At 39.6% G+C, this 27372-nt stretch overlaps 1 protein-coding gene across 6 annotated transcripts in view; it reads left to right on the top strand.

Moving 5' to 3' along the window:
* The window catches only part of RALGAPA2 (Ral GTPase activating protein catalytic subunit alpha 2), a 302141-nt gene that overhangs the window by 158604 nt on the left and 116165 nt on the right, over nucleotides 1-27372 (top strand). For all 6 annotated transcript variants that reach the window (XM_043544131.1, XM_043544129.1, XM_037896234.2 and 3 more), the window contains 6 exons: nucleotides 528-711; nucleotides 7628-8399; nucleotides 8883-8954; nucleotides 14024-14147; nucleotides 18098-18253; nucleotides 26198-26356. In XM_043544131.1, coding sequence (XP_043400066.1) covers nucleotides 528-711; nucleotides 7628-8399; nucleotides 8883-8954; nucleotides 14024-14147; nucleotides 18098-18253; nucleotides 26198-26356 — 1467 coding nt within the window. The remainder of the gene's footprint in view (nucleotides 1-527; nucleotides 712-7627; nucleotides 8400-8882; nucleotides 8955-14023; nucleotides 14148-18097; nucleotides 18254-26197; nucleotides 26357-27372) is intronic.

The following is a 27372-nucleotide window of genomic DNA, read 5'->3' as shown; positions in this document are numbered from 1 at the left end:
TCAAAGCAATGAGCTGTGATAATAATCTTTGCAGCATTGATTTGAACTGATGCAATCCGGGAGAGATTTAATTTGTCAAGGCCAGAAGGGAGAATGTTGTAAACGGAGGTTGTTGCTCTAGTCACGATACGAAATGAGGGCCTGGACTAGGGTTTTATTTTAGCAAAATGGTGTAGGAAGAAGCAGCAAGATTTAGGGTATGTCTAGACAGCCGACATTAAAGCTCATGGCTGTATGGTTGCAGCTCCAGCGCTGGGAGAGAGCTCTCCTAGTGTTGTAATAAAATCACCTCCACACGGGGAATAGCTACCGTCTAGACTGCCACACCCCTGAGCGAAGAACGTTTCAGAACTGTAAGTGGCAGTGTAGACAAGGCCTTAGACACAGCCTATATTATAGAATATACTACAATGTGTCAGAATTTAATAGCATAGTAAATTTATCTCATCACTTTATGTCACTTGACTTGATATATTTTTTTGTACAATTTATTTCTAGTACAATTTTCATTTCTTTTCTTCTTGCAGGTGTTGCACTGTTGCGTTTATGGCTCAAGCACATATACGCAACAAAGCCATTACATATTGAGCCTTGCAGATCTCTCATCTAATGACTATGATCCATTTTTGCCATTGGGAAATGTCAAGAATTCTGAGCCAGCACACTCCCATTCCATTCCAGATTTGGGAAATCTACTCACTGTTGTTGAAGGTAAGTAACTCCACAGAAAATAACTTGAAGATTGCTAGGATTTCAACATTAACAATATGAGGATTTAATAACCTGCTAGGTGGCATTTCTTCGTTGAAAAACATGCTTGCACAGGTAACGCTGAATAATTCTACAGGTATTTTACAGGGAAAGCCATGTGGTGCAACGCATTCATAGTCTGGAGTTCACTTATGTTAGTGTGTTCAGTATATTAGGAGAATACCAGTGAGGAACCAGAAAATTTCACACACTTCTTGATGCTTACTAAAATGTGTCAAAACCAGAATTTCTTTGTAGGAAAAGATAACAGACTTGCATAAATTATGACTGCAAATACGTCAAAAGAAAACATAAAGACATCTTCAATACGACTCCAAACGTTAAATGTTTACCTCAAGAGCCCTCTTTTGGAAGGGAAAACCATCAACTAGTTAACCACATAGGGAAGTTGATATACTGTTTTGAAAAGAGAGAGGGCTGGGAACTCCTAACACATCTGAGCTAGAATGGCAAGAGAGTAAATATTTGTCCCAGTTAAGAAGTCTAATTGAAATTCTCATTTGGAGTCTAGAAGGATAATAGTATTGAGGTAACGTATATAAAAAATGTTAATTGTGCATATGCTTTCTATGTTAATTTTAGTTGTTGAGTGATGTATGACAGAGAAGATGACCTTATCTATTGATTCAGATTTAATTTGCATAAAAATTCTGAGTTTAGATTGAATTCAAATCCTCAGATATATAAGAGTTTGTAATAATAAAAACAGGGTTCTGATGTACAACAGTTTGGGGCTAAATTCAAGACAGCTCTGTTTCTGCTGCTTGTCAGAGCATCTTGAAAACTTCCCAAAGTCATTAATAGACTGCAGATATGTGGTATGGAATTCTTAGGGTCTTGCAACCTCACAAGATCATTGGAGGAGATGGTATGATGGGATAGCATGATTTTGGTAATTAATTGATCTTTAAATATGCATGGTAAATAGGCCCAATGGCATGTGATGGGATGTTAGATGGGGTGGGATCTGAGTTACTACAGAAAATTCTTTCCTGGGTATCTGGCTGGTGAATCTTGCCCATACGCTCAGGGTTTAGCTGATTGCCAAATTTGGGGTCGGGAAGGAATTTTCCTCCAGGGCAGACTGGAAGAGGCCCTGGAGGTTTTTCGCCTTCCTCTGTAGCATGGGGCATGGGTCACTTGCTGGAGGATTCTCTGCTCCTTGAAGTCGTTAAACCACGATTTGAGGACTTCAATAGCTCAGACATAGGTGAGAGGTTTTTCGCGGGAGTGGGTAGGTGAGATTTGTGGCCTGCGTTGTGCAGGAGATCGGACTAGATGATCATAATGGTCCCTTCTGACCTTAGTATCTATGAACAAAGAAGAAAATGTCACTTCTCCCATGTGCCTTTTCTATAGTGAGAAAGTCATAGATATGATGGTATTGGGTAATCACTTTTGCTTGTGGTTACATTTACAGAATTAAAACTGATGAATAATATTAACTCCAAATCAAATCCTTTTGAGAACTATGTGGCTAGTCCATTGTGTACCTTGTTTGAACACCTTTTTTGCTTTATGGGAAGCTAAACAAGTACGTAGTCATGAGTGATCTGATGTTGATGGAATAATATGAAAACTCTCCAAACAGCAGTGGCTCTTCACTTTTTACTAAGAATGACTTTAACTTTATAAATATTGGTTTCAAGGAGAGTCTCACTAGGAACGTTTGAGAGCAGAACTTGGACCTTATCTGATTGGACCTGATCTGATTTATTGAAAACCAAAACATGTCATCCATAGACTCTGGCAAGCTCAATGGTATAAAATTCTAGTAAAAAACTGTAAACATGCAAAAACAACAAGGAGTCCTTATGGCAACTTAAGAGACTAACAAATTTATTTGGGCATAAGCTTTCATGGGCTAAAACCCACTTCATCAGATGCATGGAGTTGAAAATACAGTAAAGAGGTATAAATACACAGCACATGAAAAGATGGGAGTTGCCTTACCAAGTGAGGGGTCAGTGCTAATGAGCCAATTCAGTTAAGGTGGAAGTGGGCTATTCTCAACAGGAAGGGGTGGAAATCACTTTTGTCGTGCTAATGAGGCCAGTGTAATCAGGGTGGCCCATTTCAATTATGCAGCATTTCTTGGGGATTGTTGCAAGAAAAACTCCTGTGATTGTAATACATAAAATGGCCAAATAACATTTTGTAGATGAGAGAGAGAGAGACACATCTCTCACAATATTTTATAGTGAATTCAGTTCTATGTATGTCACATGATTTGATTCACCCATTACAAAAAAAATCAGCTGCTAGTAGGATGTATTCACTAAGGGAAAACATCTATTTATGTATCTTGGTCAATATCATTAATTCAAGCATTAGATTAAGAATAACTTCCGGAGTACAATATTGTTCTAAAAACTTTATGTAAACCATTTCACAGAAATATTTTTTTACACAGGATTCAGAAACAGATGCAGTATAAGGATGTGCAAAATAATGCTAGACTTTCTATGCTACTTTGAAATACAGTTCTTTCTGTATTTCATGCTGGAACAAATTTTCATCACGACAGCATGTTTTCTTTTTACTTCTCTTGTACCTGCATTTTTAGTTTAACGAAAAGGTTAGAGGCATTAAAACCAATTGCTCTGCACACACTTCTTTCTGAGTGGGTACATTTTGTGAAGAGCAGAAAGATAAAAATAGACGTGAGAGAGATTTGTCATTTTAGGTAGAACAAAATGTTTTTCATCTTGGATATGTTTGTGCCTTGTTCACTCTTCTATTTTACTGTCATGCTATTTTCAGACTAATGTTAAAAAGGGATTCTTCCTGCTTTTTTTATTTTTGTTATTTACATATGCCTTTTACCTATCACATTATTCATCACTCATTATAGCTAGCTACAACAATACAATAGGTTTAATCAGGTCAGAGAAAAGAGGAAACACATTACAGTAACAGCTGCTATAGTAGCAACAGGCATTGTAGAAGCAATACTGAGTGTGTATTTTTATTCAAAATATCATAATAGTGTAGGCAGAAAGCAGATTATTAATTTTGCAAGGTAACTATCCAGGATAATTAAAATAAGTTAAATACAAAAAGTTAATCGTTACAAGATCAATTAAAATTAATAAAGCTTTCTGTTGTTTGCTTCTCTCATTTCTTTAGTATTCTCAGCATCCACAAGAAAATTAGACATACTCCCCAACAATATGGAAATCTGACAGCTTGAAATCACTGTCACTATTTTTATATTAATGAAAACTTCAACATTAGGAATATGAAACATATTTATTCTAAAAACCAAAGTTTATGCAGTAAACTGGACATTTTTTTCCTCCCTTTTGATTGGATCTTCTGGGGGCTTTTTTGTGTTTGTTGTATAACAAGCAAGCACTGGAGTAATGCCCACCCCCTTCAGCTTTCTTCTGCTTGGCCCTTCAGCTTCTAACCTTGTGTTTACCCACTATAGCATAATGACAACACACCTCACTGGGATAGAATACCTGTGTTCATACTCCTTGCCTGAGACTGAGAGGGGAGTGTATAGGTTCCAGAGCCTCTTTACCCTACAACACTTCTTCTTGGAGGTGGTAAGGGTTTTCTTCTCTTTGAGGGCAGACTGCATGAAACTACCCATACAACAATAATCATAACAAAAACAAGGTTTATTAAAAACAGAGAGAAATAGAATTGCAGCAAGAAAAATAGTTTGCTTAACATATCTAGATTTTTAATTCTCATAAACTAGGTAAGGCATTTTCAGCTTAGTTACAGCTCGTGAAAGCAGTCCTCTGTATCTAACCACTTTGGTCCTTGTCTCAGCACTGCTCTGCTCACTGTCGGTACCAAGATCCTTGATCCAGGGCAGATATCTCCACTTTTCAAACCAGTTTTCTCTGCCTCAGTCACACACACAGTAGGGTACCAGATTCATGGCTCATCTTGCAGGAAGTAGCCCACTGAGGAGAGGATGACTATTGAACAATAAAAGCTTAATGACCTAGCTCAGATGCCAACTTTCACAGACCTGGTTGTATCTTGTTTTGGTTGGGGCCCTTGTTAAAAGACCTTAGACAAGTTTTTTGTTCTTTTGTCATGAACTATGAATTATGGACAGAGGCCTGGACACTATTTCACAGCCTGATTCAGCTGACTTTTACAGACACTTATATCCTGTTGCAGTGTTGAGATGAACTTGAAGCCTGTTAGGTGATTGATTATGCCCCAGCGAAAGAAATGCTGAATATCTGAATAAGAACTTGGAGATAGTCATCTTTCTTTGTAGAGAATGAGGGAGTTAAAAAATACACTTAATGTCTTATGCACCTCAGTATATCAGTTGGATAGTATCCTGTTTGAATGCAAGTTATATCAAAGGATGCTGTAAGGGCGAAACCAACGGGAAACTACAAGGAATAGCAAGGGTCCTTTGGGAAACTGTAGGGAAATGGGAAATAACCCCTGGCTTAGTGCCCACTAGGTTGGCAAAGTTTACTCTTCCAAGGCCAAACTTAGGATCAAAGGGTACACTAAAATCTTAAATATGCTGGCCTAGATTGGAAGGGGAGTGCAGGTTTGAGTGGGGTGTCCGCAGCAGCTGGAGTTGTGTTCGTCACACACACACACACACACACACACACACACACACACACACACACACACACAGCATGCTTCTGCAGCAATGCAGACTGTCTCTACCAGCCCAGAGATGGGCGTAACTGGGCTGACTGGAACTTATTACAACCTGCAAGGAAAGATCAGGGTTTAGATAATGGGAAATATGCATATAGACCTTTATCATTTTAAACTTTGATTCTTGTTGCTAGGTACCTCTGGCTGAAAGAATAAATAATGCTTTGTTCTGAAGAAGCTATTTCTGTGTCACTTCAAACTTATTTTGTCACAGTTTTCCAGAGGAAATGGTCTTGCAGGTGCCAAACCTGCATGCCAAGTTGGGCCTGTCAGGTTAACACAGTTGGTAAGGGAGCTGTAGCTCAGAATCTAGTCCAAGAATGGTAGGATGATGTGGTTCCACCCAAAGTGACGTGCAGGAATCCAGGCTGGTCACCTGGGAGATTCACTGAAGAGGGACTGAAAGGGGTCTAAATCACAGCTCGCCCTGTAACGGTGATGATGATGATCTAGATTATGAACTTGTTTGGACCATAAATTCATTCTAAAGAGTATATAACACAGCTAAGAAGTCATGATAAGATGTCAAATAATGTCAAATAAGATGAAAGTAAGCTGTTGCTAGTACGCTATGGCTGGGTTCATTGCTCTGTGACCCCCTTCTGACAACAAAAATCACGACACAACCCCAGGAGCGGGGACTGAAGCCAGACCCCCACCGAACCCCACCAAAGCCTGAGCCCCACCACCTCAGGCGGGAGGGACCAAAGCCCAAAGGCCCCAGCCCCAGGCCGGGGGTTGGGGCCTGTAACCTGAGCCCCACTACCGAGGGCTGAAGCCCTTGGGCTTGGGCCCTGGGCGGTGGGGCTCAGGCTTCAGCTTCTACCCCAGCAAGTCTAATGCCACCCCTGGCAACCCCATTAAAACGGGGTTGTGACCCACTTTGGGGTCCCAACCCACAGTTTGAGAACTGCTGCACTATGTTATTCAAGATTTAATGAGACTTTAGACTGGAGTAGCAGCAAAGAACATTTGAAAACAATCATCTGTGTGTTGTGTGTCTGTCTTTGCAGATGTAAAGCACGGTATACATGTTAAGTATTGTTTATTAAGAGGCTTGTCAGTGCTCAGCCCGTAGGAAGGAGGAAACACCTGACAACACTTGTGTAACCTCTTTTTGCAGATCAATGGAATATCATTGATTAGGTCCAGAAAGAGCTGTTTCCAGCCCATTGTGACAGAATGCAGGCAGCTGTTTTCTGTCTTTGATGGTAGACAGGGGCAGTAAAATTAAGTGTTCTTGAAGATTCCACTCTTTCAAAAAAAAAAAAAAAAAAAAAAAAAAAAGGAGGGGGAAATCAGGGGGTTTGTGAAATACAGCTCACACAGACATGAAGAAAAGCTGTGTGTAAGCTGAAAAGCTTGTCTCTCTCACCGAAACAAGTTGGTCTAATAAAAGATATTTCCTCACCCACCTTGTCTCTCTAGTATCCTGGGACCAGCACGACTACAACAATACTTCATCAGTGTTGTTTTACATCAAATTTGGCAGTATACAGAGAGAATTCATGATTGCAGCTCACCTAGCAAGGAAAACTAGTGCTGTCATGGCAAATAAACAAATGCTTTATGATTGATCAGGAAGTGATAGATCAGCTCTGCCTCATTAGATTACAACAATTATTATAACAATCCATATCCCACTAACCCCTCTTTTTGTCCAATGATAGTGGTGGTTATTAACAGGCCACTTCACCTTGAATGGGGCCTTAGAATATATGTTAACTGCTTATGTTAAACAATCTGTTTCACCTTCTATTCAGCTGTGACACTCTGAGTAACTTTCCAAGACCTGAAGAAGTGCTCTTTGTAGCTCGAAAGCTTCTCTCTCTCTCTCACCCACAGAAGTTGGTCCAATAATAAATGTAACCACTTTCACAGGATGTCATTGTAGTCTTATACCCAGATAATTACATTTTGAGGGAGATGTGAATTAGAATAACTGTAAAATACCCAAAAGAGAATTTTGAAATCTAAAGATTATTTGAAAAGGAATGTGAAGTGGGTTTTTTTTAATTATTATTATTATTATTTAAAAATGTTTCTTTAATGGAAAAATAGATGGCTTAAAAGAAAAAAAAAATCAAAACAGCCTTATAACCTGCCATGGACTACATATTGATTGAAATGTGTGGGTGCTCATTTTAATTATTCTTTGCTGCTGTGGTTGATTATTATCTTTGTATTGATTGATTTTTAGAAAAAAAAAGAAGAAGCTTGGAATTAATACCTCTAACTGCACGGATGGTTATGACACATCTAGTAAACCACTTAAGTCACTATCCCCTCAGTGGAGGACCTGCCATTCTTCACAGCCTTATTAGTGAGAATCATGACAACTTTTATGTGGAATCTTCTGAGCTGTCTTCAGAAGTCTTCAGAAGTCCAAACTTGCAATTATTTGTATTTAATGACAGTACTCTTATATCTTACCTTCAAATTCCTGCAGAAACGACTGTGGATACTGAGCCAGCAGGAGTCCTCTCAGATGTAAGAGTAATTGTCAGAGATATCTCAGGGAAATATTCTTGGGATGGCACGATATTATACGGACCTTTGGAAGGCTGTCTAGCACGTCAGACTGGAAATAATTCATTTGTGGTTTTGGGCAGTCATGAAGGGCAATTTGAGGCCCAGACAGACTTTTCTCAAACAGAAGAAGGAGACGATGCTCTTAATGAATTGCTAGAAAAGATTGGTAACACTAGTCCTGAATGCCTTTTACATCCACAGCTAAAATTAAATGAGCCATCACCACCACCATTTGGTATGAGCCATGATCAAGAGAATGAGATCATAGAAGCCATAATAAGGCAGAGTGCCCAAGAAAAAGACCATGTACGTAAATGCAGTTCTGATCTTGATATGAACATAGCGAGTGAAGAAGAACCAAGTTCTGCTGAACCACAAGCACCATTTTATTTCTGTAGGCTGTTGCTAAACGACTTAGGAATGAATTCTTGGGATAGAAGGTAAGCGTGTATCTATGAATATATGTTTGTAATGCTGCTGCTATCTCACAAAGCTGAAGAAGTCTTCAGTTTCCCTGTGCTATATTGCCACAATTGTGATTTACAAAGATGCTCGTGCTGGAGTCCCCTTGTACTAATCAGATGGCGCCACTGGCATAGCATTCTTGAAGAGAAGGGTCCCTGGGTCTGAAATGGCCCACTTTGATTAGCTTCAGGATAGGCTGAAAAATACCTTTGTTTCCCCAAATATTGAAAAAAAGAGAGAGAACTGTGAGGTTGGTTAGTAGTTGGGGAAAGAGCATTTTTCAGTGTTTTGCTGGTTGGGGGTCTAAAGGACAGAACTGATGCAGTTTAGTCATAATGCATGGAATTTTTTTATGTATATTTTAAGTCAGCCTTTTATTTAGCTGTGTGAATTATGAAACTCATGACATATATTCTATGATGCATTTTCCCTTAAATCTTTGTTTTATATATCTATAGAAAAAGCTTTCATCTACTTAAGAAAAATTCTAAATTATTGAGAGAGTTGAAAAATCTGGACTCCCGTCAATGGTAAGTGAAACTTACTCAACGGTTCTAATGTTAAAGGCCACATTTTCAAGGGAGGGCACCACAACAGCATTCCCAAAACTAATCATTCCCAGAAGAAGTTGCCTGTGTTAGCAATGTAAATACCTGTTGTTGTGTATTCAATTCAATATATTGAGTTTTTGGTGAGAGAACCAGTAAATCAGCCTATTACTGTTTTCCCCATGTTTTCAGTCCATTTGGGTGACACCCTCTTCACAAGTGTGAAATGAAAAGGTTTCTTGGTTGTTGTTTTTTAGCTGGAGTGAGCAAATTACTTTTGGTGCCACTATGTATGAGACTGAATATAAGTCGCAGGATTTTTGTTTAAGGAGTCATATATATTTCTGTTTTCATATCAGTGTCCATAATGACGTAGGTGAAAGGAGCTACTCTGAATGTATATTAGCCAAGGAATATTTTCCCAAAGAAGAATTTTCTTCAAAATGATTCATATGACAATAGCAGTCCTCTAAAGAGCAAGCTCAAACCCATCTCTTTAGAACTAGGCAATTGCAGAATAGAGTTCTGAATGTTGTGTACTATTTGCCATTACTTAAAATGTGATTTTTTTTCTTTGAAAAGTGACTGTAAAGATAGCATTGTGGGGCATTATTGTGTCCCAATAATTTTCATAACAAATATGCTCAGTTTACCCCCCAAAAAACCCTTTTTTACACATCTGGGTTTGTCAAACTCAGCTTGGGTTCTGAAAGTCCATAAATGTTTTTTCCTTCTTCTACATCAGTAATTAAGAATCTACAGGCCAAATTATGCCCTCATTAATACCTGGGCAACTCTTCAGTGAGGTTGCACAGATGTAAGTGTTTAACCCTGTGATTGTAATTAGGTAATCAATTTTTTGCTGATGCACAAAAAGAATAGAATCCAGTTCACTGTCCCCTATGGTGTTGACTCTTCAGTGTAATCAGAAGTAAAACATGATAAAAATTAGTTTTTGCCACTTAAGTAGGATGACATGACTGTATTCCTACAAGGATCAGATTTGTTGCGTAAAATGGTATGATTTTTATATAGTCACATTTCAGAGTACACTGCTCTTAATTTGAAGAAAAATTAATTGAACTAACAAGTTGTTCTTCAAGTGATGGTCCCTATGTATATTCCACTTGTGGGGTACACATGCTTGCCATGCACCCAAGTCTGGAAGTTCTTCAAAGCAGTGTCCGTTGGTCCATACAAGTGCAGGAGCTCTCCTTGTGTTCTTGACCAGTGTTATAAAAGACAATGAGGGTTAACGTCTCTCCAGTTCCCTCTTACCACTGCATGGCCTGAGTCGGACTCTTGTCCTCCTTCACTTTGTTGTATAATCTATTTGTATATAGTTATATTCTTAGGTTAGTAGTTAAAAAGTTATAATATAGTATCGAGTATTTCTTTTTCTCCAGTTGGGGATCCCCTCCGCCAGCTCTGGGACTGTGCCCCAAAGTCCTGCGATTCAAAAATCGTATCTCCTGCCCTTAATCCTTCTCCATCTGTCATGAACATCAACTATGCTTGTGCTCTTTGGGTGAGGCGCATATCTCTGCAAAGTGCAATATTTGCTGCTTCTTCCCACCCAGAACTCAAGAAGCCTGGGAGCTTCTCCTACAGAAGCACCTGATGGAGAATGTTATAGGGCCCCTCTCCGATCCAGACCAGGGAGACCATCCTCACCTACCTAGCATGTGCCTTGGAGTGGTGCCGTCAACATCGAAACCCAAGGACTCTTCTTCTCGGGCTCCTCATGAGTGTAGAGGGCACTCTTATGAGTGCAAGGACAGATCCCTGTTGAGGACTGTCTGTAAGAAACGCATTTCATCACCAAGCCAGTCTGGATTGTGTGAGATGTCGCAAACGGAACCTAAGGAGCCGGCTCCAATGAAGACCCCCAGATCTGAGGGCAAGATACATAAAAAGAAAGGTCCGCCAATTCTGTTGGTCACCCTGTACCAAAGCATAAGAATGGACGCTTGCCAGTTCTGTCTGAGTGCTGCTCCAAATCCATCGTCAGTACCACCTCGTCCATCTAAAGACTATCCAGTTGTTGTTGATGTATTGGATCCGTCAGACTTAACTGCAGGAACCCATCAGACATCAGGGCATACCAAGACTTATATAATATCGGAGGATATATTCCTCCTTATCCTCAGTCTCCACTTCTTTCTGGCCCAGCCCTCCTGAAGCAGGGGTTCTCAACCTTTTTCTTTCTGAGCGCCCCCTGCCACCAACATGCAATAAAAACTCCACAACCCACCAGTGCCACAACAACTGCTTTTCTGCATACAAAAGCCAGGGCCGGCCCGGCATTAGGGGATAGCAAGCAGGGCAGTTGCCTGGGGCCCCATGCCACAGGGGCCCCAACAAAGCTACATTGCTCAGGCTTCAGCTTCAGCCCCGGGTGGCAGGGTTCAGGGCCCCAGGCTTCAGCCTCAGGCGGTGGGGCTTCGGCTTTCTGCCCTGGGCTCCAGCGAGTCTAATTCTGGCCCGGCTTCACGGACCCCCTGAAATCTGCTCACGGCCCCCTGGTTGAGAACCACTGTCCTAAAGGATATCCTTACTCGGGAGGAGGACCTTACATCGCTGTCCCAGGAGTTGTCTCACCTCCAACCATCAGGAATGCCCTGGTACTGATGGCACTGCCACTACCAATGCAGCTGTTCTTGGACTTGGATGAATCAGAGGAGATGGCCATACCATTATCTCCATAGAGGCACTCAAGCCCTGATAGACAGTCAAGAGGTTACGCTCACCATTCTCCCTTGTACAACTTCCCCAGGGGCTGCTGAAACTGATTTTCTTGGGGTTCCCTGCAACCAACTGATCCCTCTTTCTAGCCTCATTGGGGTCCATTGAATCTTTATGGAAGGTGTCTTAGCCCCTCTCAGGAGTTGTACTGCTTCTCTCCCTCTCTCCAGCCAGTTCTGTCAGTGTAAGAGGAGGAAGAGGTGGAACCAAATCAGCAGGTACCAACAGTTCCAATGGGTACCTCTTCATCATTCCCATATGAAGCAGTCACTCCTTCTCCGCCAAATGACGATTGCCATTACCAGGAGCTGTTACAAAGAGTGGCCAGTTACCTACAGATCCCTTTAGAGGAGGTCCAGGACTCTCAACACCAGCTCTTGGACATCTTACAGTCTCAAGGGCCAAGTAAGGTGACTTTACCCATCAATGAGACCATATTAGAACCAGGTAGTGCAGTATGTGCCCCGACACCGAAAAGGGCTGAGAAAAGGTTTTTTGTTCCTGCGAAAGGGGCTGAATTCTTATTCCCCCATCCTGCCCACAACTCGCTGCTGGTACAGGCAGCTGCTGTAAGGGCTATGTCATGCTATCAAAGGAGCCACCCCAGCAAATAAAGGCTCTAAGAGATGGGACTCTTGGGGAGAAAGGTCTTCTGCTTGTCAGGCCTGCAATTTCCTTCGCTAACTCATAGACTCATAGACATTAAGGTCAGAAGGGACTATTATGATCATCTAGTTTGAGCTCCTGCACAATGCAAGCCACAGAATCTCACCCACCCACTCCTGCAATAAACCTCTCACCTATGTCTGAGCTATTGAAGTCCTCAATGGTTTAATATGTAGTGGTTTAATTAACTATCTAGCTTTGTTAGCAAAATACGATTTTAATACCTGTTCCAGGCTTGTGGACTTCACAGACAAGCTTTCCACAGAGGTCAGGGCCCAGTTTCAGTCTCCTGTAGCTGAGGGGAAGCTAGTGGCATAGGTTGCCTTGCAGGCTGCAGTGGATGCAGCAGACATTGCTTCCAGAAGTTTGGTCACTGGCCTAGTCATGAAGAGGGACTCCTGGCTGCAATTGTTAGAGTTTTCTAGGGAGGTCCAAAGCACCATCCAGGACCTCCCATTTTGATGAGTCGAATCTCTTTAATGAGAAAATGGACAAGTCTCTGCACTCATTAAAAGTCTTGAAATTGACTCTGTGTTCCCTGTGGATTTATACTCTGACCCTCAAGAGGAAACACCAGAGGCTACTCTATAGACCAAGGCCACCTCTCCTCATGCACCTTATTATCAAAGCAGAACTGAACCACCACACAAATGTCAGAAGATTCATGGACCTTGCTTCTCAGCCCCTGCTACTGCCATAACCTCTACTCATTCTCAACCATGAGCCAAGAATGTCTTTTCACATACTGGTCAAGACATGCATATACCACTGATGCCAACCACCTCATCCTCTGTTACTATTGGGAGCCATCTTGCATTCTTTGCCCACAAATGGAATAAGATCACTACAAACAGTTGGGTTCTGGAGAGTATCCACAAGGGGTACTCCATAGAGTTTCTCTTTCCCATCTCACAAATCCCTTTGGGGACCACTCTCATGAGGTAATTCTTCAACAGGAAGCTGGATCTGTCTTACACTGAAAGGCAATAGCACACATCCTGCCTCATTACTATGGGTGAGGATTTTACTCCCGGTATTTCCTACTTCCCAAAAAAGACAGAGGGTGGAGACCCTTCCTGGACCTTCGCAACTCAACATCTTTATTTGAAAACTGAAGTTCTCGATGATTACAGTGGCAGGGAAGGAGAAGCAGTAGGCTGCAGCTGTAGGGGTGAGGGGAGGAAGAGTTCAGCAGCAGCTTCCTCCCACTCCCAGGGCTACCATTGTGACAGATGCCTTTCTTCTGGGGTGGGGTGCTCACCAGGAGAACAAACTGCTCAGGGTACCTAGACCACACAAGAGGCCAGACTACATATAAACTTACTGGAACTGAGAGTGGTCTGCCTTGCATGCAAGGCCTTTCTTGCTTCGGATCCTGCTGGATTGAAGTAAGAGGAGGAACTGGAGAAGCGTCAATATTCACTGCCTCACATCTTCTGTTGGGAGCATGAGAGCTACTGTGCACGTGCAGGCCAACAGGCATTGCTCTGAGGAACTTCTAGACTTGGGCATATGGCGCGCATGTGTGCCCCATGCGTGGACTATGGTTAGGGACCACACATCTCAAAGAACCTCCTGTTATAGTAAGTAACCTCCACATTTTAAAATGAACTTAGATTTCTTGTTACCTCTAATTGCAGCCGTGAAACTCACAAGATTGCAGTGTTTTACATTGCAGAAGGACAAGAGGACAAATGCTCAATATTGTCCAATGCAAGAGGAAGCCAACCATATGAAGATTTTGTTGCTGGATTGGGCTGGGAGGTAATAGTAGCAAACTTCAAATGTTTTTGTAGGGTTGTTGAAATCAACATTTTTAAAATGGGTAAATTGTATATTAGCTACGCATATTTAAATTTTCAAAACCAGAGAAATAATTTTAACTTACTTACTGCATGATATTTGCCAGAAGTTCATTTAAAAAAATGCTGAGCAATATACAAAGCAGAATCCTGACAGTCCATAGGTTAAGCACTCCCTGCCACATGTAGACTGTGAAATATTTTAGAAAATAGTTTCTAAAAAAAGGAGGCTAAAAGTACTAATTTCAATTGTTTATTTTTATATATGTGTATTTTAATAGTTTATTCAATTGTGAAATATTTCTTACCATCAGGTGTTTCAGGGGGCTGCGCTCAGGGGAGCAACCTAAATGCAACTTTCCATTAACTTTTTTTTTAAAAAAGAGAGAGAGAGAGAAATTTGCTTTAAATTATTAGAGGAATTACTGTAGGAGCAGCTTGTGTTACATTTGACATATTTCCAAACAAAACAAGTTTTCTCCTGTTTCCCGTAGGTCAGGCCAGACAGTGGTTTGTTGTTACAAAGCCCTAGAGTTTGGTCTTGCCATTGACCCCCAGATTTCCATAAAAGTGATGGTGATGTTAACTGTTACTCATTAGTGGGAGAACCTCTTTTCACATCTTTCTGTGGAAGACCTACTCATCTGAGCCACATTCTGAGACCAGATATTCCAAGAGGTATTGTCCAATCCTTACTATAATCCCAGAGCGAAGTTATAGTCCAAGAAATCCTTTACCCCTACCCTGACTCAGTATTTACTGAGGCAAGCTGTTCTTCCTAGAGCCTTGAGTCACTAGGCTTTCAGGGATCAGATCTCTGCTCTTGCAGAGGCCTACCTCAAAGTTCATGTTGCTCTGCCTAGAAAGCTTGCATACTACAAAGACTAGCACTCAATAAACAACTTCAATAAATAGATCCATCTATTTATGGGCTCACTTCCACAAGTACTCTCTTCAGCTCTGACTCATGAGATTTCTGTACCCATTAGAGCTACTCTCCCTTTCACTAGACCTGAACTTATCCCTGGGCTGTTAACTGTGAAAGGATATTACCTACTATGGGTCATCTGTAGCTTCTTGACCTGTACTGCTCACTTTTGTCACAAAGTAGCATAAGGCTGCTAGATTAAATCAGAGAGCTCCTAACTGTCTGGGAACAAAGGACCTGATTTTCAGAGGTGTTGAGAACCCACTGTTCCAGTGGAATTGAATGAGAGCTGTAGATGCTTAGCACCTCTGAAACTAAGGCCACTGGCCAGTGTAGTTTGTCCTTCATTTCAGCTGTGATCTAAAGGGCAAAGTGATGAAGATGAACTTAACCATGGTCACTTGCGTAGTCAGCCTTCGTGGCATTAAAAAAACCTGGAAAATAATGAAAAGCATGTTATGTCTTTCTGTGGGTAGAGAGAAATCTAATCACCCTCTTTGCCATTCACATAGTCTCAAAAAAGGAATTGCAGGGTAGACTGGCTAATCTTCCGTCAGATCCATTAAGGGGAACCACAGCTCTAGGTATTCTCCTTATATGACAGCTATGGGCATTTGCCCCACAGGGACCTAAACATTATACCAGGAAATGGGAAGGTACAGAAGCTCCTCTTCTGCTGTCCACCTTTTGAATGAGGATGATGCTCTTGAGGTTGATGCCTTGTACCACCTATACGCTAGAGGTAGTATGTTTTTTCTCTTTCCCTTCTAATGGAAAAGTTACATTAGAAGGTATTGAGATCTTAGGCTAGTGGCATCCCAGTATTCTTCATTTGATCCAGGGCACCTTGGTGCAGTATATCACCTCATCCATTCAGGGTATGTCTCTGCTGCAGCTGGAAGTGTGCCTTCCAGCTCAAATAGACAGAGGTGTGTTAGCACAGGTGAGCTAGAGTGCTAAAACTAGCAACAAGAAAGGCCAGTGGAGTCTCAGCCCAGAAGTGGCCCTATTCCATAAAGAAAATTATGGTCAGAAAATGACTCTCCAAAAATGGAATCCTCTTCCTCAACAGAGCTGCTCCATGTCTTTCCTCTTACTCTCCTTGCTTCAGTGAGAAAAGTACATGTTTACAGCTGTTTACTCTTGTTAGCCCTGCAGAGCCACTGCAGCAAGGGGAAGAGTGAGCTGGATTCTGTTCTGGATCACACACCATCAAGAGAATTGTTAATTAAGGTCTAACTGCATGGCCATATTCTGTCCTCATGTACGCTGTGCAATCCTACTGAGGTGCAACTGAAGGCAGAATTTGACCTCAGGGATCCATAATGCTAGTGATAATGCATGAAACAGTAAAAAGAACCTAGCTTAACTTTCAGCTCGGAGGCTGAGTCTGCATGGCTAACAGAAAAAAAACAACTTTTGACATGTAAGGTAAGCAAATTTGAACCATTTCTTTTTAGATCAGAACCAAAGGCAGTAAGGCAATAAACAAGCCAAGGCTCTGCTCCCTTCCCATCTGTTTATACTCCCTTTCGATCTGAACCTGGTCTCGTATGTCCTCCTGTGTTTTCTCTTCAAGTCTGTAAGACAAGTCTCCAAAAGATTCTCCACCCTTCAGACAACTTTTCTAGAGGCCATCAGTTCAGTTAAGAGAATGGAAGATTTTCAGGCCCTTCCCTTCAAAGATCTTTACTGAATCTTTAATCAAAATGCAATGATAACCAAATTGGCCGCTCACTAATTCCTTTCCCATGATCCTTTCCCTGACAGATTGGCTGAAGAGAGTCCTTCCTTTTCTCTGCTCCTCTCTAAATAATGAGAATTACTGCATACCTTTAATGTAAAGAAGAAACTGGGGGTCATGCTTAAAAAAGCCCTAGAAGCAGTCATCTGACATTTTGTTCATCTTACAGCAGTAGAGGGAGTTGAAGGACTTAATTGCCAGATACACCTATGAGTCATTCTCTCACCTCTGTGGTCTAAAGCAGGTATCACCTTCCAACCATCAGAGCCCACTTTAACAGGGTTTTAGCCATCTTACAGGCAGAAAGAGAGATGCCTTCCTTCTAGAACTCTGCAGGGCTGTAACCTAGGCTTTCCTACATCATTTCTCTTGCCACTGCTACTTTGGCATGCCTGCAAGGAAGCCCTTTATAATGTGGTCTGTTGATTGTTACAGTAATGCCTATAGTGATATTGCCATTAAAGTTCCCACTGTCTGCACTGATCCATAGGATATAAGAGAAAACAGATAGTTCTCTTGCTCTAATTTTAGCTTCTCTTACTTTTTAATGGGTCAGCCCAGATTGCTGAACTGTGGAGTGGAAACTTTGACTTCCCTTTGCCTAAAAGTGGGGTTTTACAGTTATAAAGGTTTTATAAGACTGAAGCAGTAGTGAGCATGTGTCCTTTTAGATATTCATATTTTTTACTAACTTGTAATGGTAACCGCACTTAGCGAGAGAGGCTCTTCCTTTCACCTGTGTTTCCCTGTTCATGTTTTCTCTATATTTGACACTGATTTTTAATTAAGGGTGCATAGGTGTGGTTCATTACTCTGAGGTTTCTTGAACTGGTTTGCTCAAACAGAATTAGTCAGAATAAAGGAGCCTAGCGTTACAGAATTATTTTGATCCCTCTTGTCATTTGGTAGTAGAAAGACAGAATACCACTTGTCTGTAATGACCTACTAAAGACTAAAAGAAACTATATTAACAGGTAAGCAAATCACCTTGTCTCCATTATGACTGTCTAGTTATTAGTTTTAGAGATATTTCTTTTTAGCAGCTTACAGAAACGGAAAGCTGGCGTATCCTAAAATGTTGTACAAAGACCCCCCACACACACACGCAGAAAATTAAAGCCTTAACACTTTAAATATACATACACACACAGAGTTGATTGTCTATGCTATAATATCCTTTAAATGTGGCTCAGTAAGGAGAAGGTTTTTTCCTTATTGTTTCCCCTTTTATATCAATAAGGTTGATCTTTCAACACATTGTGGATTTATGGGTGGTCTGCAACGTAATGGCAGCACAGGACAAACAGCACCGTATTATGCTACCTCTACTGTGGAAGTCATTTTTCATGTGTCCACAAGAATGCCGTCAGATTCTGATGATTCACTGACCAAAAAGGTAACTCATTTATATCATTTACTATGATAGAAATTTCTAAGATATTATTAGTACATTATTTTGAAATATAGGAGTTAATCTTCATATGCTCAAATCAAAATTTGAATGCAACATAAATTGTACTATGTATGCAAGCCCCTCTTTATTCTGCAGCACATGGGAGTTAAATTCTGCAGCTAGATTCCCCGAATGCAGTGCCTTGTGAACATTGGATTCTGCATTTCCATGGCAGCATCAAATACCATTATTAGTAATAATAATAGCAGTCATTTTATTTCATTTGCCTCACTGTCAAAACCTTCAGAGTTCAGTACAATAGAATAAAAACACATGCAATATAATGTGATAAAATATCATTCTCTTAAAGTACAAACATGGATGAATAAATGAGCAATCGAGTCTAATAAAGGAAAAGAAAGGGAGTGAAAGAAAAGTGATGAGTTATAGTAGCAAAAATCACCAACCGACTTCAATTTAAAACCATAATTTGATCATTCACAATCCTGACAAATAGTCTCAGCTTCAAAGGATGGCTAGAACCCAGACGGAAACCAGCTCAGAATTTTGTTGATATCCAGCTACTTATTTGTTTAAGATTGAGCAGTAACTGGTGGGTACTCCAGAAGATCAGAGATATTTTGGACAGTTGGCAAACTTTCGCATGGTTTAAGGATGGTCGGCACCCTACCCTCGTAAAGTGAATTGTTAAGATCTATCAGTAATGGAACCATAGCTACCTCATTTGCTTTAAAATACAGTTGTGCCCTGAGAAATAACTGTAAAATGTCATTGTGAGGTGCCATATTCATTGTCATGTTGATTTCCATATCACATTTGCTTAGTTAACGTTAGAAAGATGGAATTTCTGACTACTCGCCCTGCAAACTCACCCTATTTTTTGATAGTCAAGCTGTGTCTTTTCCTTTTCCCATAATATTTGTAATAAAGATCCTGTGGGTGTTCATTCACACCTATGCAATCTCATTGCCTTCAGATCATATCTTCACTGGGGTCTGTGAGATTTGGTTCTAGCAATGATAATACATATGAAATAAGGTTCACAGTGAAACCAGTGAGCTGATGGTTTGAGCCTGAGTATTTGTGATATCCAAACCAGCTCCAAAGACAAGGATGAATATACAACAAGCCCTATGGGAGCTTTCCTCATCCTCATGGTAAAATCCAAGGTGTCCGTTTCTTCGAATCTTACTTGCTGATCCAAAAGAGCTGATATCAGTATAAACGTTGAAATCCCCCAAAACAATAATCCACTGGCACTCCAACAGCAGTACGCAGACCAGTTCAGAGAACTAAGCTATGAAATCCCACGTTTAGAGGTCTATATACCAATAGAACCAGATAGGACTATGTGCTTGAATAAACATGTCCATGTGACTCTCCCGTGCAGATCAATTAGAAGAAAAATGTCCTAGTTGCCCTCACGTGCATCTTTTTTTTTTTTTTTTTTTTTGGCACATGAGTCAATACCTGACCAGAACAAGTCATGAAAAGATTGGGTTTGTCATGTCACTCGTCCAGGAGTGAGAAAGAGAGAGAGATGCGAGATCTTGGTGAGAATATCTGCCATATTCACAACAGGACTGATGTTATTTGAGAGTATCAGATGTTCACGTAGGAAGAATCCATGTTTCCATCTTAAATCAGTGGAGAAGAATGTCAAGACCAAGAGGAGTTTTCTACTCCTTCCCTTCCCTGTCATAACTTCCTAACAGGAGTTGAGAAAGAGAATTATATATTGTTGCATTAAAACCTCATGTTTTTGAGTAGTTTTCATTCATTTGCTGCTGCTACAGTAATATCCAATGCTATTTAAAAAAAAAAAAACTTGTATTACTGAGAGGTGAGAATCCTAGTGTGCTGCCACTCAAGGATGGGAGAAGGGTAACATTCTTTTCCTCTCTTTCCCTCTGCTTCCACCGGGCAGATTCTCAATAACACTTTATCCTGCGTGAAACCTGGTGGCTCCTAGGCCAGTAGCTCTATTTTCATATCTCCGTTCTTTGCTCTATTCTTTCCGCCTGTCTCCAGGCAGAAGAATCAGAGTGCTGATCATCTTACTTAGGTTGCAAACCCAAGAGTATAACAGAAAGTCTTACCTCTGCTAGCCAAGGAAGCATCCTGTAAATACTGCAGTTGTACAGCGGGCTATATATTCTATGGGTTGTGGAATTATAGTCTGATGCAGTAACTCCACCTAAATATTTTGTTATGGTGTTTTGTTTTGTTTTTTAGGCACAAGGGGATGCATCCACTTCTGGTTTAAAATTCACTAAAATTAGTGCACATCCATCAGGGATGAATTTGGCCCAGTAATTCTGTAGACAACAACAATACAAATACTTTTTCCTTTACATATTTGAAAATCAGGTTTTCATATTAAAAATGTTGTTGCTCTTTTTAAAATAAGTACTACAACTCCAAATAATATTAAAAGACTTGGCCCTGAACAAAAACTTTCCTACTGACATAATCAAAATTCAACTGGTACCTTTTCCAGCTGTAAGATTTAGCATCATTAGTGTTAAAACTTTTATCAGATATCTCACAGCTAGAATAAAAATCAATCTCAGTAACAGCATCCTACAGTTCCTTGTCTTAGTCTAACTAAATTATACCTAACAGTTTAAAAATGAGCTGCAAAATTTCAAAGTGATTTATTCCATCTTCTCCTTTGTCATAGTAGAACATTTTCAATTCAGAAATCTGGTTGCAACCCTATACTGAACTCTTGCTCCTTCGCTTCAGAAATTTGTTAGCTATAGCTAGATTAGATTTTTAGCAGCTAATCTAACAGCTGTAGGGGTTTGCAAAGTGGGGACAGAGCTGTGCTATTGGATTTGTCCAATTCATTTGACTCCAGGACTATAATTGCACTTATGTCTTACAAGGCTTTTATAGCCTAAGGCTGGCCAGCAGCAGAAAAACAAATTGGCAGTGATACAGTAAGAGTGAAAGGGAATGAAAGGCACACATTATCAGTCTCCAGGCAGCGCTGTTCTGGCAGGAAGTTTCTTGGTTAATTTACAAATAAAACTTAGATTTTAGGATGGGCTCACTGTCAGACAAACAATGGGGATGTCAGGCCTGACTGTTACTTAGTAAAAGTAGCAGCCATGCCTACCCAAAAGCAGGAATTCTTCAATCAAACAGACGACTCCTTTCTGGAGCCAGCTGGCTAAGTAATGCAATTAGTAGGAAAAGGAGGTCAGACTATTAGGTGTGTACCATGACCAGTGTCAGCAGTGGCGTGTTGCCTGGCAGGCAGCATGCAGACTAGCTAAAGCAGAGTGCCTTTAAAACTATTTACTCAAGTGAGTGAGTGGAAGTGGCGCACGACTAGCCTCAGAACATGGAGTTGTTTTTGTAAGGCTTGAAAAATGAGCATTTGTGCTGTAACTGACAAGTACATTCTGAAGCACATATTCTAGCTGAGGGAGTGCAGCTGAGACATGATTAATGATGGCATAATTCAAATTAGAGGCTATAAATTGACCGAAGTTATATGTATATTCATGGTTTGATCTAATTGAGACATTAAGGAAACTACTGTACTTGAACAAATGTGTGGTTAAAAATGTGTGTAAATCTTATTCACATTATTAAAGTTGTCTTTATGTGCAGTTTATAAATTAATACTAATCTATTAAGTTTTGAGAAGGAAAATGCAAACAACTGCAAGAGCTTCCTTCCTTGAGTATTTGCTAATGTACATCTCCAGTATCTTTCAGAGCAGGGCTCAATTTAAAACGACAATCTACTTATTTGTCTTATTTTCCAGTTTCATCCTTTTCGTGGTCGGTTGGTTGGTTTTTTCAAACTATGTATATTGGAGGAGAGAGAACTCATCACTTTTGCTCTGGATTATTCATTTATTTGCTTATTTGACTATAGCCAAAACTGTTCCTTTTTTGTTTAGTTTGTGCTCAGAAGCTTTAGATATATATCACACAAAATCCAAAAATTTTTTTTCAGTGATCCAAGTAAGAAGTCTACAGTTAGTGTATTATGGTTTTACTGTTCTGTGTCACTGGCAATATAACGATGTTTTAGCAAAACACAAAAGCTGATAAGTACAGTATTATAACAATATAATCAATATTGTCAGAATTAACTGAAAATTCAGTGAAATCTTTTCCTCCATTGGTTTACAAGACTAAGTCCTCTCCTGGTTCCCCTCCTAACTCTCTAAGCTCTCCTTCAGCATGTCCTTCCTCATCTGCCCTCTAATTTTCTGTGGGGCTTCCACAGGGTTCTGTCCTAGGTCCCCTTCTCTTCTGCCTATACATTTCATCTCTGGGTAATCTCATCTGCGAACGCAAATTTAACAACCATGCCAGCAACTCACAGATTTATGTCTCTACACCATGTTGTCTTCTGTCCAAAGTAAAGCCTCAGTCTGTCTCTCTGACATCTTGTGAATGTCTAGCTAAACATGGCTAAAACAGAGCTCCTAATCTTCCCCCTCCGGCATCTTCCCTACTGTCTCCTTTCTCTATTGCTGTGGACAATGCCACCATCATGCCTGTCAGACAGGCCATAACCTGAGTGTCACCTTCAACTCCAGTATCTCTGGGTCCTCATAGCCAGGCTATATCTAAATCTCTAAGATATGGCCTTTGTACATCCACTAAAGCTCTCACCCAAGCTCTCATCATCTTGCACCTTGATTAATGCAACATTCTTTTTTCTGGCCTTGAGAAATGCGATCTTTTGGCATTCATATCCATTCAGAATGCTGCTGCTAAATTTTTTCCTAGCCCATCACTTTGACAATGTAACCTCTCTCTTTGAATCCCACCATAGGCTCCCCCTTCTCTGTTGAATCAAACATAAACTGCTTGTGTTCACTTTCAAGGCCCTTCATAGTAAATCCCCACCCTACTTATCTCTCATTCACTACTGAGCTGTCGATGTTTGCCTGTGTATGACCCATGATGCCATCCTCTACTGCCCACTTGTTAAATTTTCAAACAGGCACCTTGTGCTATTGCCCTTGTTGCCCCATGTGTTTGGAAGGCATTTGGCATAAACATCCACAAAGCTACCTTATTACCCACCTTCAGATCCCCCTCAAAATTCTCCTTTGCAATGATATCGACAAAAAACCTGACAATGGTTAAGCTGTTGGTGTGGAGAAACCACTGCCTGTCATGCTGACCAATATTGTCTCGTTGTTTCCTTGTACTCCCGTCTGTCTGTATCGATCGGTTGGTTTTCGTCTTGTACGCTAGACTGTAAGTCTCTGGGGGTAGGGACTGTCTTTTTGTTCTGTGTTTGTACAGTGCCTAACACAGTGTGGTCTATGGCTAGGGCTCCTAGGCACTATTGTAGTACAAATAATAATAATACTGATCAAGGAGATATGTTCTTTTAGAAATATTATGATAAAATGGTCTTTTATGCTTTAAAGGCAATTATCATTCTAATGTAAAGCAAATGTATGTTTCTGGCACATTACTTTGGGCTGTGATTGTGTTATATCTCATAGATGAAGCAGAATGTAGCCTTGCGAGTACTTGGATGGGTAACGTCTCAGAGAACCCTAGGAGCTATAGGAAGTAAGGGTCATGATTCAGTAGGTGTCTGTCTGTCTTCTAAGTGAGTATTAAACTGATGCCAAAAGTGTTGTACTAAGGAGCTCTGTGCTGCTGAAGGGAGATATCTTTGAGAAAAGATAAAACCAAGGCGCCAATCATGTGCGATGATTAAGTATGTCATTGTGGTTTTTGCAAGAGGTAGGGGCATAAGCCATTGTTTCCTGGCTAAATGGCAACTAGCGAAATTACATTCTTTTGGCTTAAATTTCCTCCTATTTTGGATGTTTTCTTGTATCTAAGTCCTACTACAAAATATGGTGTTGCTGATTCAGAATGGCGACTACGTTAACGCTCTAGAAGTGGCTGTATTTCAGACATAAGTGGAGCAATCACTGTAATGTTTGTAAAGTATTTTGGGATTCTTCAGAATGAAAAGTGCTGATAAATTTAAGAAATCATTGGTTGAAGAATTCATATGATTAAAAAAGATGTTCCTTTTTTAAAAGGATTTGGTCCTATGTTTTGCTCACTGCTTTCTATACATCTGCATATATTAATCCTCATTTACATTGCATAGCACTTCCAAAAATAATCCCATTGAACTGTTTTCAAAAATTCTACTCAGTGAGTACAGGTGGCCTGATTTGAGCCCTTACTGTTGTTCAGCTAGTAAACTAATATATTAACACACCGCATTCCCTTCCACATTCCTTTTACCTATTGTTAGATTAGTACAGACTATTTCTGAATAGGTGAAATGTATGTATTAGTGTAGCCCACGTAGTTTCTTTTTTCAGTAGCAAATTTGCTTCACATCTTGTATGTGGTCACTCTTATGATTTTATAGTTGAATCTATTTCCTCACTATGGGTGAAATTGTGGGGGTTTTGCTATTGTCTTCAGTGGAACCAAGATTTCACCGTATATTCTCACAGTACCACCGCTTAATATTGCTAAATATGTATATATGTGTGTGTGTATATATATATATATATATATACACACACACACACAATATTCACACATTATGGTTATTTTATCTCAATCATCAGATATCATTACAAAATAATGAAATGCTCGTAGCCATGGGCACGATAGTGAGAAAGTTAATTTACGCTAATCTATATTGGTCCAGGAAAAAAATACTTTGTGTAGTGTTTACACATTTCAAACTGAGGAATGAGGGACTGATGATTACTTGTTTTGTAGATAGGGTTGAAATGGATTTTTCATTTGTACATATAAATCAGAGAAATAAATTCAGCAACTTTTCTGTGTCAAGTAAAATCAAATAATGAGCTGTGAACTTGAGGTATTGTATGAACAGGTCTTATTTTGCTTTTCCCAAGTATAAATCCCAGGTATTATTAACCTATAATGTCCTAAGCAAAGGTACTGTTAGCATTCTGATCCTCGCAATGTTGTTTTGCAACTTTGATAGAAATCCTTTACTGTTAAAAATTACCATCCAATTCTAGTAGAGTGAAATTCATCACTATACAGAAGGCCAGAACAAGGCCTATGCTTCACTTTAATCACCAGCTTTATCTATTTTAAGGTTTAAATGGAACTTAAGTATTGCACAGGTCTTGTGCTAGCCCTCTGCATAGGGGTAAATTTCACCTTTAATAATAGATATAATGTCAAGGTAAAGTGTATAGCAGAAACAGTCTATTGTGGATGCTCCATATGTAATTTTCAAATGACTTTACCTTTGTTAAATCACAGACATTTTTTTCTTCACAAAGAAAAGGCACTACTACTTAATAAGGACTATTTCTATGCTACATTTCAACTTTAAACTTCAGACATATTTTACGTTTTTTTTAAAAAGGTACTTTTCTCCCATTCTGTCATAACTCAAAAACTACTTCAGAGATTTTGCTCACATTTTCAAAACACAGTTTGCCTTTTGACAGATATAGCACAGTAAGTGTCAGACCCAAAAGTGCATCTTTCAGGTGTCTGAGAAAATAGGATATGGGAAATCACAATGGAAAGTGTGTTTGCAACCTGAATCATAGTAATTACTATCACTGTGAAAACTATAATATTTTAACTAAATTAAAATGTTCCGCTAATAAACATTTTGATCTAGTAATCCAGATTAGCACAGAAATCTGTATATATATACTGTGCATGTACACCTCATGCAAATTGATAATTTGATAATTACTTAATTAAACCATTAAATAACAATGTGTTTTGAATGAGGCAAGTTATTTAGTTGCTTTTAATTCCAACAAGCAGAGAAAAAGCAATATTTTAACCTTTTCTGTAATGAAATATTTCTACTGTCAAGCATTGTAATTCAATTTGTAAGCCATGACCCCTCATAAACTGTTGTTATCACTCTGATTAATAAAGAGCCAATTTGCTGTTGCAGCTTCGTCACTTGGGAAATGATGAGGTTCACATCGTCTGGTCTGAGCACACCAGGAACTACCGCAGGGGTATTATACCAACAGATTTTGGAGATGTTTTAATTATTATTTATCCAATGAAGAATCACATGTTTTTCGTAGAGATAATGAAGAAACCAGAGGTATGTTTTAAGCTACTTTATTATGTCCATCATAAACATTGTTCAAATGGCCAACAATTCTTGTGTAGCTTAAAGGAAACTTTATTCCGAGAATTTAATATGAGTAGAGATTTAAATGGTTAGATATGAAATGAAGAACATATTCATATTACATTAATGCTTAGCATTTGGGGCAACCTTTCAAAATTCTAAAACTGTAGGAGATGAAATATGAAGAAAGATATTTAAAACAATGGCAAAGATTTTTTTAAACTAATAAAAGCAAGGGAATTTAGAGTTCAGGCTTTCACTAGGCATTAATTCACCCCATCATGCTTAGCTACTGCTGCACATATGGTATTGTATGTACCCTCAAACAAAGTTTGAGACCACTGCAATAATCTGACTCACTGGGATGATTTAAGGATTGAGTGTGATTCTTCTCACTCAGCATCCTTGTTTTTGTGTGAAATGTCAAACAATTTGTATTTGTAAGACTTACTTTAATTTCTTTTCTGTTTTTGTCAACAATTTAAAATAGTATAACTTTTTTCAACTTCCTTGTAAATGTGGGTTTAAATCTCAAAGCAAAAGCAACCAGTGTCTAAAAAGCTGTGTACATAAAGATGGAATATTTATATTTGAAATGCAGAAATTGAGTGTGTGTGTGTGTGTGTGTGTGTGTAAATTTTGGTTCTAATATATTTGATATGTTACCTTTTCAAGGCAAAATTTATTTTATAAAGTAATTATAGTCCACAATATCATCTCCTTCATACATAAAGGATGATATTTATCTTGGAGTACAGCCAAGTGCAGAAATGATGCATAAATCCAGTGACACATTTTTCGAGTTGAATATGATGCATCTTTCAGAACTGTGAAAGATACAAGAACTGTACAGTTTAACAATTAGTAATTTGTGAGTATACATTTACAAAAATAAACCTTAGAATTTGCAACTTTTTAAATTATGACCTTTTATTGCTGTTAAACTTTATTTTGGGTATATAAAGAATCTGCAATCCACTTGTCAG

Source organism: Chelonia mydas, chromosome 3 (genome assembly GCF_015237465.2).
Source record: "Chelonia mydas isolate rCheMyd1 chromosome 3, rCheMyd1.pri.v2, whole genome shotgun sequence".
Taxonomy (NCBI): domain Eukaryota; kingdom Metazoa; phylum Chordata; order Testudines; family Cheloniidae; genus Chelonia; species Chelonia mydas.
This window is presented reverse-complemented; position numbering and strand designations above follow the sequence as displayed.